The following is a 13,924-nucleotide window of genomic DNA, read 5'->3' on the forward strand; positions in this document are numbered from 1 at the left end:
GCTTCCCAACGCCGTTTCTGATCCAAGAAATTGGTGCTTAACGCTCTGGGCAGTCTCACCCGAGGTTAGTCTTCCCATTAAAAATGCTACTCAACGTGGACACTGCCAACTGCAGAATCGCGTTACACAGTAAAAACAAGGCGTGTTCATTGTTCAGGTAAAAGGAGAGAAAAACGCCGTCCTCAGATTCCCAGACCGCTAATAAGCCTAAGGGTGTAGATGGCCCGTTTCCTGAGCGCCTCAGGGAGGCGACTCGCGTCTCCCAGGAGGCACCGAAGTCCCACCTGCGGTCAGACCAGCGCCCCCCCCCCCCCTTAAACCCGCTCCTGCGCAGCTACAGGTGACGCCGCAAATCACCGTCGTGACCTCACGACTCAGCCCGGGGCCGGCTCTTTTCCGGGCGCTGCCGCGCGCCGCACCTGCGCCCTGCACACCTAGGGGGAGGGGCGCGTGCGGGAACGTCCCGCGGACCCTGGGCCCGGGACGTGCCCCGCGCTGCAACTGGGGGGGGGGGGAGTAAGCGCGTGTGCCCCCGCTGACATGGGGGTGAGGAAGGGGCGAGCGGCACCTCTACAGCATCCAGGGGACCCCGCCCGACGGCCGGCCCCCAGCACAGCGACTCCTAGGGCTCGGGCCGCAAAGGCCGCTTCCCCAGCAGCTGGGTCCGTCCTCTCTTTCTCCAGCGCCCCCATCCCCGCCCCCACCCCCAGCGGGAAGGTCCCTAGGACACGCCCCGCCCCGCAGCGTCGAAGACCCTCCCCCTCCTACCCAGCAACCGCGGGAGAGACCGCCCCCCGCACGTCAGCCCGCGCCCACCCCACCCCCGCCAGTGCCGCAAGGGGTGGGGGAGGGGAAAGCGAAGACCCTACCCCCCACCGTCCCGAGACAGAGGGACGGACACACACACACACACACACACACGCCGCCGCGTGTTGCGGGGGGGCGCACCTTGCGCTTGCGGGCCTCCGCCGAGCCGCTCCATACGAAGCACTGGTAGATGGCGCGCAGGTTTTGCTTCCAGTTGTCCACCTTGAAGCTGCCCAGGTGCGCGCAGCCTGGCGGCGTCACCACCAACTCCGCGTCCATGGCCTCGCCGTCCGGCTCAGGCCGGGGCGCCGGCGGGGACGAGGACGACGCCAGCGCGGCGCGAGGCTTCGGGCGGCCCGACCGACGGACCGGCCCAGGACAAAGCAGAGCTGCACAGCTGATATGGAGGGAGCCGCCCGCGCTGCGCTCGCGGGTCGCTGAGGCCGCGGCGGAGCTACGTCACCGCCGCCGAGCGCGCACCGCGCATGCGCTAGCCGCCCCCAGCCCGCCTGCTACCCGCTGCCCCCGCAGACTCCAGAAGGCGAGGGGTGGGGCCAGAGAGGCCCCGCCCCACCCCCGCCATTGGCCACCGCCAGCCGCGTGACGTCGCTCGCCCCTCCCCCTCCCCGCCCAGGAGGGGCGGTGCCAGACCGGTCTGTGCCGCCGGGCGTTGCTGCAGGGGCGGGGCGGGCACCCGGCTTGGCTGCCGCACTCGGGCCCTCGATCCGGTTCGGCCCAAGCGTCGGCGACTCGGGTGCGCCTGCCGCGCTTTAAGGCTAGGGAGTTGGTGTCCTGTCCGGGGGCGGCAGGTTGTGCAGATAGGTGAGTGCTTCTCGGGAACCAAGGCCGGAGCCCCTGGGGCTGCCCCGCTCGCCCGCATCGCCAGCGGGAAGGTAAAGATGGAGTCGCGGCAGCTGCAGCTCAGCAGCCAAGCCCAGGGGAGAAGCGCTCGTGGTGGGGACACCCCGCCAGCCCTGCGCCCGCAGCGCCGTCAGCCCCGGTCCACGGTCGGCCGCCTCAGGGAGGCAACGCCTGCCCCCCAGTGGGCCTGACAACCCCCGAATCCTTCATTTCCTTACCAAAGAATTTACTGGTTTAACTCATTGCATGAAAGCTCCGTGAGGGTAATGATTTTTGTGTTTTATCAGTCTCTGTATCCCCCACTGCCCAGAGTAGTAGTGGTTATATGTAGGTTCTCAAAAGTAAGTTTCTAATTAATTAACCCAAACAAACTGATTTTCAGAATTAAACATTAGTGAAGTTAGGCACGCTAGGGAAAGGAGTACCATTTTAGTGAGAAGTGAAATCAGTAATGGTAGTGACATGGGAAAGATATTACTGGAATCTGTATTCTTGTTCACAGAGCTTAAGAATGAACTTCACGAACACAGGCCGCGAGCAAGCAAGTCTTTATTACAGGAAAGCAAATAGCTGCCAGCACGGACACTGGGAAGGGGAAGAAGAGTCCGCCTTTCTAATCTTCTAAGGAGGTTTTATCTCTTAAAGACAAGGGTACGGGAGTTCCCATCATGGTGCAGCAGAAACATATCCAGCTAGGAACCATGAAGTTGCGGGTTTGATCCCTGGCCTCGCCCAGTGGGTTGGGGATCCAGTGTTGCTGTGAGCTGCGGTGTAGGTTGAAAACGCGGCTCGGATCCCAGGTGGCTGTGGCTGTGGCGTAGGCCGGCGGCTACAGCTCTTGATTAGACCCCATCCTGGGAACTTCCCTATGCCACAGGCGCGGCCCTAAAAGGACAAAAACAAAACATAACAAAAAACCCAAAAAACAAAAATAAAATATGACTAAAACTTAAAAAGAGATGACAAAATGTGATACAACTAAGCCTGGGAAAGGGAACTTGCTCAGGACCCACAGCATCAGCTGTGTCTAGACTTTCCATTCCTTCATGGACTCAGAAAAGAAGGCAGGATGGCTAAACCTGAGACTGGCTCCACCATTTACTTACCTGTGTCACCTGGAGAGGATCACTTATCTGTTAAAAGTGGTGTGACACCAACTCAGCGCCTACATTAAAGGCTTATGGCAAGGAATCAACGGTGAAACATGCCCAGCTCTTAGTACACGACTGTCAAGGAAACATTAGTAATTGACCTGAGAGTTGCTGGGCATTGAAATGATTAAGACAATATCCTATGTTAAGAATCCCATAGTGGGAGTTCCCTTGTGGCTGAATGGGTTAAGGATCTGGCATTGCCGCTGCTGTGGCACGGGCTGGGGAACTTCCACATGACAAGGGGGTGGCCAAAAAAGGAAAAAAAGGATCCCACACAGTAGTGGGATAAACAGCCACACGAGCAGGTAATTATAGTACCGTCATCTCTTCCTGACCGTGGGTACCTCATCCATGGATTCAACAACTTTGGGTGGAAAATATTTGAAATGAATTTCCAAAAAACAAAACTTGAATTTGCCCTGTGCTGCCAACTATTTACATGGCATTTACATTGTATCAGGAATTATATGAGTTCCCATCATGGCTCAGTGGTTAACAAAGGCAACTAGTATCCATGAGGATGCAGGTTCGAGGCCTGGCCTTGCTCAGTGGGTTAAAGATCCCGCGTTGCTGTGAGCTGTGATGTAGGTCACAGGTGCGGCTCAGATCCCGAGGTGCCGTGGCTGTGGCGTAGGCCGGCAGCTGTACCTCTGATTTGACGTCTAGCCTGGGAACCTCCATATGCTGCAGGTGCAGCCCTAAAGAAATAAAAAAAAAAAAAAGAGAGAGAGACCAAAAAAAAGGAATAAATAAGCTAGAGATGATTTGAAGTACACAGGGGAGTTCCCATCGTGGCTTAGTGGTAATGAACCCGACTAGTATCCGAGAAGACTTGGGTTCAATCCCTGGCCTCGCTCTGTGGCTTAAAGGATCCAGTGTTGCTGTGAGCTGTGGTGAAGGTCACAGACACTGCTCAGATCCTTCATTGCTAGGGCTGTGGCGTCGGCCAGCAGCTACAGCTCCCATTCAACCCCTACCCTGGGAACTTCCACATGCTGCGGGTGCAGCCCCAAAAAGACAGAAAAAAAAAAAAGTATACAGGAAGATGTGTATATGTCATTTTATATAAGGGGCATGAGCACCTGGGGGCTGGTGTCTACAGGGTGTCCGGGACCAGCGCCCCGAGGATACTGAGAGATGACTCTAACGCGACCCTGCAGAGATAAAGGCAGGTCCGGTGGCTGAAGACATTCTGACATCTCTCGCCCCGCCCCCGTCCAGACGGTTGCGGGGGAGGGATCCGGAAACGTCTTCCATGCCTTATCTAAGTGTAGAGGGATGGGTAGGAGCTGGCCAGTTGAAAAATAAGTGACACAGTGGGGTATCTGCCTCAAAAGGGATTTCCCACTGTCCACGGGACTAACATGGCCTAAAATGGTATTCTCTATATTCACGTTTTCTTAAAAAATTGATTTCAGGAGTTCCCGTCGTGGCTCAATGGTCAATGAATCCGACTGGGAACCATGAGGTTGTGGGTTTGATCCCTGGCCTTGCTGAGTGGGTTAAGGATCCGGTGTTGCCACGAGCTGTGGTGTAGGTCACAGATTCGGCTCGGATCCCGCGTTGCTGTGGCTCTGGTGTAGGCTGGCAGCTACAGCTCCAATTAGACCCCTCTTCTGGGAACCTCTGTATGCCGCTGGGGTGGCCCTAGAAAAGGCTAAAAAAAGACAAAAAAAATTTGATTTCAGATTTTCAATTTTTTAAATTTTTCTGGCTGTGCCCTCAGCATGTGGAAGTGCCCAGGCCAGGGATGGAACCCATGCTGCAGTGGTCAAGCTGCTGCAGTGACCATGCCAGATCCTTAACCTGCTACACCACAAAAGAACTCAATTTTTTTTCTTTGGTTTTTTTTTTTTGGAGGGCTATGGAGGTTCCCAGACTAGAGACCAAATCCAAACCACATATGCAACCTGCACCACAGCCCATAGCAACAGCAGAATGTTAACCCACTGAGCCGGGCCAGGGATTGAACCCACATCCTCATGACTAATCGGGTTTGTTACTGCTGAGACACGACAAGAACTCCTTTTTTCTTTTTAGATTTTTTGGCCACCTTGCAGCACATGAAGCTCCCGGGCCATGGATCAGATCTGAGACACAGTTGAAGCTGACCTACGCTGAAGCTTTGGTAATGCTGGATCCTTTAGCCCTCTCTGAGGGGCAGGGAGTTGAACCTGTGTCCTGGTAGCAGACACTTAAATCTCATTGCACTGCAGCAGGAACTCCTTTGCTAATTTTTTTTTTCTTTTTTTTTTTTTGGTCTTTTTAGGGCCATACCAGAGGCATACGGAAGTTCCCAGGATAGGGGTCAAATAGGAGCTGCAGCTGCCGCCCTATGCCACAGTCACAGCAAAATGATGGGATCCAAGCCATGTCTGTGACCTACACCATAGCTCATAGCAACACCAGATCCTTAACCCACTGAGCAAGGCCAGGGATCAAACCTGAGTCCTCACGGATCCTAGTCGGGTTCGTTAACCAGAGCCACAAAGGAACTCCCAAGCCTTGAAGTTTCTAAGGCCTGGCTCTGACATACTACTCAGCATCACGTGCAAAGAATATAGCTGCAAAGTGCCTTTTCTGCTGCAGAAATGGAGCATGGCCTGAACACACATCTTGTTGAACACGAATGAAACGGAAGCGAAGAGTACACCCTGTGGGGAACGCATCAGGCCATCCTGCATTTAACTTTCTTCTGGAAAACGTTCCAGGTATTATTAACCTTTGATGCTTCTTGAAACAACTGCTTTCCCATCCACACTGGTGTAACGGTCACGACAACCCTTGAGGCGGGCATCAGTTTTCATGTTGCCCACTCAGGAACGGAGGCTCAGCGACCCAACGCACAGGCCTTGCTCCGCCCAGCTCTTCCATGGCAGAGCGAGGCCTGGAAGCCTTGCCTTGTCAGCCTTTGATGATGGCAGCGAGACAGACAGGAACAGCAACGACCAACACCTACCGAACACCTGCTACATACCACAGACGATTCCGTGAAAGAAATCCCCTCACGAGAGCCCAGTGAGGCACCTGCTGAGACCAGCTCTGTCGCACACAGATGCATCAGACTCTTAAGCCCCCAAATATTTACCCTCCAAAAAGCAAAGAGGTTTACATTTCTAAAAACCTTTTGCATTCTGAGATGGGCCATGAATATAGATGCTTCCAAATATCCTTGAAGCGGAGTTCCTGTCATGGTTCAGTGGTTAATGAACCTGACGAGGAACCATGAGGTTGCAATTTGATCCCTGGCCTGGTTCAGTGGGTTGGGGATCCAGTGTTGCTGTGAGCTGTGGTGTAGGGTGCAGATGCAGCTCAGATCCTGCGTGGCTGTGGCTGTGGCTGTGGTATAGGCTGGCGGCGACAGCTCCAACTGGACCCCTAGCTTACGAACCGCCACACGCTGTGGGTGTGGCCCTAGAAAAAACAAAAAAGCAGAAAGAAACAATCAAACAAACAAATATCCTCGAAGGGAGTTCCTGTCCTGGCTCAGGGGAAACAAATTTGACTAGTATCCATGAGGACACAGGTTTGAGGCCCTAAAAAGACAAAAAAAAGTATAAATTAAAAATAAAAATAGGAGTTATTGAAAAGATAACTATAAACTAGAAAGAACTACAAAAAGCCTTGAAGTACAAACTCCAAAAGCTTGGCATCTATAGATAAACCATGTCTTGTTTTTTATTAATAAAAGAGGAATTCCTGGGAGTTTATATTGTGCCTCAGCAGTAATGAACCTGCCTGGTATCTATATGTGGACCTGCTCAGTGGGTTAAGGATCTAGTGTGGCTGTCAGCTGCAGTGTAGGCCAGCAGCTGCAGCTCCGATTTAACCCCTTGTCTCGGAACCTCCATATGCCGTGGGTGCAGCCCTAAAATGACCAAAAAAAAAAAAAAAGAGGAATTCCTGGTTTTCATCAAAAAGACACATTACCCAGTCAGAATTGAAGACTTGTATATAATGGTCTGAACTACACCCACCGTCTCTTTTCAGCTGTTGACCAGTTTTTCAGAAAGGCAGACTTCGCATGCATGCCTGGCAAGTGGACGCTTTCACTCAGTGCTCAGAACTTGTTCGTGAGACTTTTTCTTTCCTTCTTTCTTTCTTTTATTTTTTTTTTCTTTCTTTTCTGGGGCTGCACCCGTGGCATATGGAGGTTCCCAGGCTAGGGGTCTAATTGGAGCTACAGCTGCCAGCCTACACCAGAGTCACAGCAATGCCAGATCTGAGCCACATCTGCGATCTGAGCTGTGTCTGCGACCTACACCACAGCTCACTGCAACGCCAGATCCTTAACCCACTGAGCAAGGCCGGGATGGAACCCCCAACCTCATGGTTTCTAGTTGGATTTGTTAACCACTGAGCCACGACGGGAACTCTTTTTTTTGAGACTTTTTCTTTGACAGCACCAATAACATCATCGTGTTCCAGAAACTGGACACAGAAAAGTTTGGTGACCTGCCTGAGGCTGCCCGGCTGGGATAGGAAACCAGGCTTGCCTAAGCCCACTTTGACTCTCTCTGCCATGTTCCGGCCACTGCTTGACTGCTTAGCCCCTGCTCTGCTAAGGAAGTCGTTTCTTCCACATAATTGACTAACCCCTATTTTCTTTTCTAGCTTTGTCCTAGCCTCTGGTAAGATGAAAAATACAGTCACTGCCCATGCAAGTTTGGATGGGGACGTCAGATAGTGACATAGGCCCTGGAGGGGTGCACAGGGGCTCAGAAGTCCAGATGACGGCCCCTCACCCCGCCTTAGAGGTCAGAGAAGGCTTCCCAGAGGTAGTGATTAGAGCCGAACCTCAAAAAAACAAGAGTTACCCAGATAGGGAAAGAGAGGGTGGGGAGGAGTGCCCGTTACAGCTGTCCTGGTCATCTACTGCTGCGTCACAAATCCTCACAGTCAAGGGGGCTGACGAGCTTGGTCTCTTTCAGGATCTCTTACGGTTTCAGGGGGAAGGCTGGCTCTGGATTCATCCTGGAAATACTGATTGCTGACACTGGCTGGCTCTGGATTCATCCTGGAAATACTGATTGCTGACACTGGCTGGCTCTGGATTCATCCTGGAAATACTGATTGCTGACACTGGCTGCAGCCACAGCTGGGGCTATTGGAACTGCACTTGTGTTTGGACTTCCTCAGCTGGGTTCTAAAAGCAAGCCTCCCAAAGAGCCAGGAGAAAGCCATCCCACCCTCACTCGGACGTGAATGGCCTCATTTTTTGTTTGTTTCTTTGTTTGTTTTGCTCTTTAGGGCCGCACCTGCGACATATGGAAGTTCCCAGGCTACGGGGCGAATTGGAGCTTTAGCTGCTGCCCTACACCACAGCCAGCAACGCAGGATCCGAGCCGCATCTGCAACCTACACCACAGCTCAGGGCGACGCGAGATCCTTAACCCACTGAGCGAGGCCAGGGATTGAACCTGCAACTGCTCCTTTAACCACAAGATTAATACATCACTCATCAAAAGAGTGTGCGCTTTGGCCTGAAGATGATAGGAAGCAATGTATTAGAAGATAAGATTTCGGGAGTGCCCTGGTGGCTCAGGAGGTTAAAGATCCTGTGTTATCACTGCTGTGGCGTGGGTCACTGCTATGGTGTGGGTCACGGGCCAGGTTCCACCCCTGGCCAGGGAATTTCCACATGCTGCAGGGGCAGCCAGAAACAAAAAACAAAAACAAACTAAAAAAAAAATAAAAAGGAGATTCGATTATAACAAAAGCAGAGAATTTACACTAAAACCTGGTGGCGTGATTTTGGAGCTTATGGGGAAATACGGACTCAAGGATGAAGTGTTACCACCTTCACTTTTTTGGAGGTGTATTGTAACACAGTGAAGTGCACTAATCTTAAGGGTATAAACGTGAAGAATTTTTACGTATGCAAACACCCATGTAACTACCCCCAGATCAAGACGGAGGCGAATCCCCATCCCCGCCCACAGTGCCCCCTGCCCTATCACCATACCCGCCCGGGGAACCACTGCCTTGGCCTCCGCCGCCTCCAGCCAGCACCTGTTCCTGGACTCCACGAAGTGGCACGGTCTCTGTGAAAGATCCTCTTCACCAGGTCAGCCGCACGCCCACGACACTGCGTTCCCGACGCCTGGCTGACAGTCCATTAAACGAAGGAGCCCCAGCTGGCCTGCCGATGAACGGCTCGTCTTCTGGGGGTTCCGGCGACTCCGACTCGAGCGGCTAGGCGCGTTCTGACACTCCTCCTGGTGGGCCACACCCTCAGCGCTCGACTCGGCGGCTTCTTCCGCGGGGAGCGCGGGCGCTATAGCCACACCGCAGCGCAGGACCTCCCGCCGCCCTCCGGGCCCGGAGTCCGCGACTCGCGGACGAGGCTTCCAGGGAATCTCAGGCCCGGGGGCGCCCCGCCGGCAGGACGCCGGAAGTGGTCGCAGCCTGCTGACGTCTAATTGGCCCCCGGCCTGCAACAGGCGCCGGAAGTGCCTCCCCTGTGGGGCGGGGCGACCTGCAGGGCCGGTGGGTCTCCCGGCGGTGCGGCGGGGCAGACGTGTTACAGGGAAGGGAGGGATTTTTGCGAAGAGGAGGGAGCGGGGAGTAGCCGGCAGCTTCACAGGACGGGACGCCGGGAACCGTCAGCCTCCTCCCGTCTTTTCTTCTTTCTGGACCTGACGGGACCTCTCGATTGACAGTCGAGGGTTCGAACCGGCAGACAGACGCGCGGTGCGGGGACCGTAGACTAAAAGGCGGGGGAGGCCATGATTCCTGCGGGCGGGCCGTGGATCTGGGCGCCTCGACCGCCACCCAGACCCACGCCCAATCCTTCGGCGCTTCTCGAAGCTCCCGCGGCAATTTCGGTCTTTGGGGGCTGGACCAGTTGAGAGCGCCTGCCGGAAGGGGCTGCCTCCCTGGATGGGGGCAAAATTTGCATTTCTCCGCTATCAGTTCAGGGAGAAAAGTCAGTAACTCATCGGGATCAAAACTGTGACATCTGGAGTTCCCGCTGTAGCGCAGCGGGTTAAGGATCCGGTGTGGTCTGTGCGGCGGCTCAGGTTGCTGCTGGGATTCGATCCCTGGCCGGGGAACTTTATGCCAGGAGTGCCGCTGTGGGGAGGGGGGAGTGATATCTGATTCCCCACCAATTACCAGGAGGACAGTATCCACTTTATACTGACCAGGAAACCTAGAGTGAGGAAAGAAAATCAGACTTTAAATAAATTCCAGGCAGCAGGCGTTTCCTGTCCCTCAGTTAAGAGGATTGCCACCCTCTGTCCGCATCCAGTAATACACCAGGTGACATCTGGATCCCAAAGCGCTTTACCTCCGAATAATCTGTCATCCCGATTCAGTTTGTAGATAGGAGCCCCCTCACTTCCAACATCAGTACCTAAATTGCAAGGTGGAATCAAGACCATGTAGACACAGATCGAGGTATGAGGCTTTAAAGTTCCATGTCTTAGGTTTTCCTCAATAGAAGGTTATTGGGACTGACACCGGATCCTTTACCCACTGAGCAGGGCCAGGGATCTGCCCCGCGTCTTCACGGGTACTAGTAGGGTTCATTACTGCTGAGCCACAACGGGAACTCCTGACGGCTAATTCTTTCCGTCTGTCTGACACACAGTTGTCTTCGACAGGGGTAGAAACGCTTGGTGGAGGGAAGGCCTACAGACAGGCGCCCTGTCGGGGTCAACGTGCCTCACCTGGCTCATCCTGCCGCGCGCTCTGAGGCGTAGAAATGTTCTACCTCCGAACACTTGAAGTGTGGCTTATGTGACCGAGGAACTGAGTTTTCAAAAATTTTGTTTTGATTAATTTACACTTAAAGAGCCACTGGTAGCTAGTATTGTCTTTGTGCTAGCCCCAGAGGCCCCCCGCCGTCTGTGGAAAAATCAGTTTTATTAAAATGTCTCGGAGTTCCTGCGTGGTACAGTGTGTTAAGAATTGGACTGTACTGGCTCGGGTCGCAGAGCAGGTTGCACGTTCAATCCCGGGTCTGGCGCGGTGGATTAAAGGATCTGGGGTTGCTGCAGCTGCAGTGTGGTTCACAGCCTTGGCTCAGATTCCGTACCTGGTCCAGGAACTTCCATATGCTGCGGGTGCGGTTATAAAGTAACAATAATAATACCAATAAAATGTTTCTTCCATCTGATAGTTGATTAAGGATTTGAAGAAATACTGCATAGATATTATTTGTTAGAACAGGCAATAGAACACTACAAGACATTTAATTTTTATTTCCTTTTTTTTTTTAGTTTTTCTTTTTCAGTCACCCCTGTGGCATGTGGAGGTTCCTGGGCCAGGGATCGAGTCTGAGCTACAACTGCAGCAATGCCAGATCCTTAACCCCCGTGCCGGGCCAGAAATTAAACCTGTGCCCCAGAGCTCCAGAGACGCCAGCGATCCCATTGTGCCACCGTGGGAACCCCAAGCACTTGCTTTTCTAAGTTTGAGTAGCGGTAAGAGTCCCCTTCCGTCCAGGAACCTTCCCGGGAATGACAAATAACAGCAGGTGTGTATGTCTCAGCTTCGGGCTCTCTGGCCCCGCGGCAACAGCCTTCTTCAACCGTCACCTCCTCCCTGTGGTTCTTCTGACCATTAGTAACCTTGGCCTAACACTGAGCGGGAGGAAGGAGACAGGAAGTGCTGTGTAATATTTAGTAGCTGTGCCAGCTCCTGAGGGGGAGGCCTTGGAATCATCTCCCAGCTCCAAGCAGCATCATACAGAGCACCCATCAGGAGGAAGCAGGCTTTACCAAAAGACTCACAGGGTGCGGGTGGGGGTCGGGTCATGTCCGAGTTCCTGTCCCTAAAGACAAGGTCTCCTTAGAGCTGAAGGTTTAGCCTGGAAAACTCTTTTCTTTTTTGTCCTCCTCAGGAAAGCACGGTTGTGCCACTTTGTATTCTTGCAACAGTTCCACCTCGGAGAGCAATGAAAGCTGCAGCTACAATGTACGGAACAGGAACTCAGGACCGTACATTGTGTTTCACAACTGTTGCTGCCTTTGGTCTCACACTTGATTGTCTGCAGCTCAGGCTTCAGGATGAGAAGCTTGAGTCTGGAGGTGGTAAGAATTTCAATATCTGTCTGTTGCTTTTTTAAAAAAACCAACAACTTTATTTTTAATGAATGATGGACTCCCCAAAGTTGCAAAGGTAGTATACAGCATGATTACATTACACGGTCAAAGCCAGGAACCCAGCAGTGCATGGGTGGTGTGTGTGTGTGTGTAGATTCATAGCCACCAATGCAGTCAAAATGCAGAGCTATCCTATCAGCACAAGGACCTCCATCCTACTGTCCCTTTGCAGTCACTCCCCTCCCCACATTCCTAACCCCCTTTGACCATTAATCTGTCACTACAAGAATGTTATATAAATGGAAACCTATGTATGTGACCTTTTGCAGCTGACTTTTCCCCTCATCGCAGTGTTCCTGAGACCATCCAAGCTGTTGCATGTATCAGTACATCTTTCCTTTTCTTTCCTGAGTCATAGTCCATGCTCAGGATGTACCACAGTTTGTTCAAGCAAGAGGGACATTTTGGCTTGCTCCCAAGTTTTTGTCTGTTACAAATAAAGTTTCTGTGAACAACTGTGTTCAGGTTTTGGTCTGTTCCTCAGTTTCCATTTCTTTGGGATAAATGTAATTAGTAGGTTGGATGTTTAGTTGTTTTGTTTTTAGAAACTGTCAAATTGTTTTCCAAAGTGTCTGTACTGTTTTATATTCCCACTAGCAATGCAAGAGAAACGCACTTCCTCCGCAGCCTGTCTAGCATTTGGTATTGTCGCTTTTTTTTTTTTTTTTTTGTCTTTTTAGGGACATACCTGCAGCATAAGGAAATTCCCAGGCTAGGGGCTGAATCGGAGCTGTAGCTGATGGCTTACACCACAGCCACAGCAGCGCCAGATCTGAGCCGCATCTGTGACCTACAACACAGCTCACCACAATGCCGGATCCTTGGCCCACTGAGTGAGGCCAGGGATTGAACCCACAACTTCACGGTTCCTAGTTGGGTTTGTTTCTGCTGCGCCACAATGGGAACTCCTACTATTGAGTTTTGAGTTCTTTATGTAATTTGGATATGAATCCTTTTTCAGATAAGTGATTTTCAAAGATTTTCTACTACTCTGTAGTTAGTTTTTGCAGCCCATTAACAGGGTCTTTGCACAGCAAATGAGTTGAATTATATCATTTTTATCCATTCTTCCAATCTCTCTTTTTTCTTTCTTTTAGTATTGTAATTATTGTTGCTTTTCTTTTTGGCTGCACCCTTGGCATGTGGAAGTTCCCAGACCAGGGATCAAACCTGCATCATAGCAGTGACCAGTCACAGAAGTGACGACACCAGGTGCTTAACTCATTAAGCCACAAGGGAACTCCTTAATGTAATTATTAGTAAGTTAAGGTTTAAGTGTGTCATTTTTTATTTTCTGCTTTCTGTTTTTCAGTTTAGTTTTTTGTACCTTTCTGTTATTTGAACATTTTCGGATTTCATTTTTTTTTTTTTTGGCTGCATCCACAGCGTGTGGGAGTTCCTGGGCCAGAGATCATACTTGAGCAAGAGCAGCTACCTAAGCCACAGCAGTGACAACGTTGGATCCTTAACTGCTAAGCCTCCAGGAAACTCTTCTAGAGCTTTCTTTAGGTTTGTGTTTTAGGGCTGCACCTCGGGCACATGGAAGTTCCCAGGCTAGGGGTCAATTGGAACTGCAGCTGCCGGCTTAAGGCCACAGCCACAGCAACATGAGATTCGAGCTGCGACTGTGACCTACGCCAAACCACAACGCCGGACCCTTAACCCACTGAGCGTGGCTTCATGGATACTAGTTGGGTTGTTAACGCACTGAGCCACAATGGGAACTCTCCACTGACTTTTTAATTCACCTTTGTGCCAATATCACAGTGCTTTAATTATAATTTTATATGAAGCAAAATACATTCTCCATCTTGGTGTCACCTGCACACCCCCCCCCACGAGTTCCCCTTCGCGGAACTCCGAGACGACGTTCCCCATTTCTCCCCGGAAGACTGAGGGACAGCACTGACGTGAGAGGACGCTGTTCAAACCGGGGCGTGTGTACTCCCGACGCGCATGCGCACCCCCAGGGCTGGGATTGGACGGAACCAC

General features: G+C 52.0%; 1 protein-coding gene and 1 long non-coding RNA gene across 2 annotated transcripts in view; one reads left to right on the top strand and one right to left on the bottom strand.

The window, feature by feature from the left end:
* USP22 (ubiquitin specific peptidase 22) overlaps positions 1 to 1,299 on the bottom strand; it is a 32,860-nt gene extending 31,561 nt beyond the window's left edge. Inside the window, exon 1 of the mRNA XM_047756670.1 lies at positions 949 to 1,299. Within this exon, the coding sequence (XP_047612626.1) occupies positions 949 to 1,086 (138 nt within the window). The 5' untranslated portion in view covers positions 1,087 to 1,299. The remainder of the gene's footprint in view (positions 1 to 948) is intronic.
* Positions 1,300 to 9,299: 8,000 nt separating this feature from the next.
* On the top strand, positions 9,300 to 12,392 carry LOC125115031 (uncharacterized). Its single transcript, XR_007131965.1, has 2 exons — positions 9,300 to 11,860; positions 12,202 to 12,392. It is a non-coding gene; the product is annotated as an uncharacterized LOC125115031 (long non-coding RNA).
* The last annotated feature ends 1,532 nt before the right edge of the window (positions 12,393 to 13,924 follow it).

This window comes from Phacochoerus africanus, chromosome 14, assembly GCF_016906955.1.
Source record: "Phacochoerus africanus isolate WHEZ1 chromosome 14, ROS_Pafr_v1, whole genome shotgun sequence".
NCBI lineage: Eukaryota > Metazoa > Chordata > Mammalia > Artiodactyla > Suidae > Phacochoerus > Phacochoerus africanus.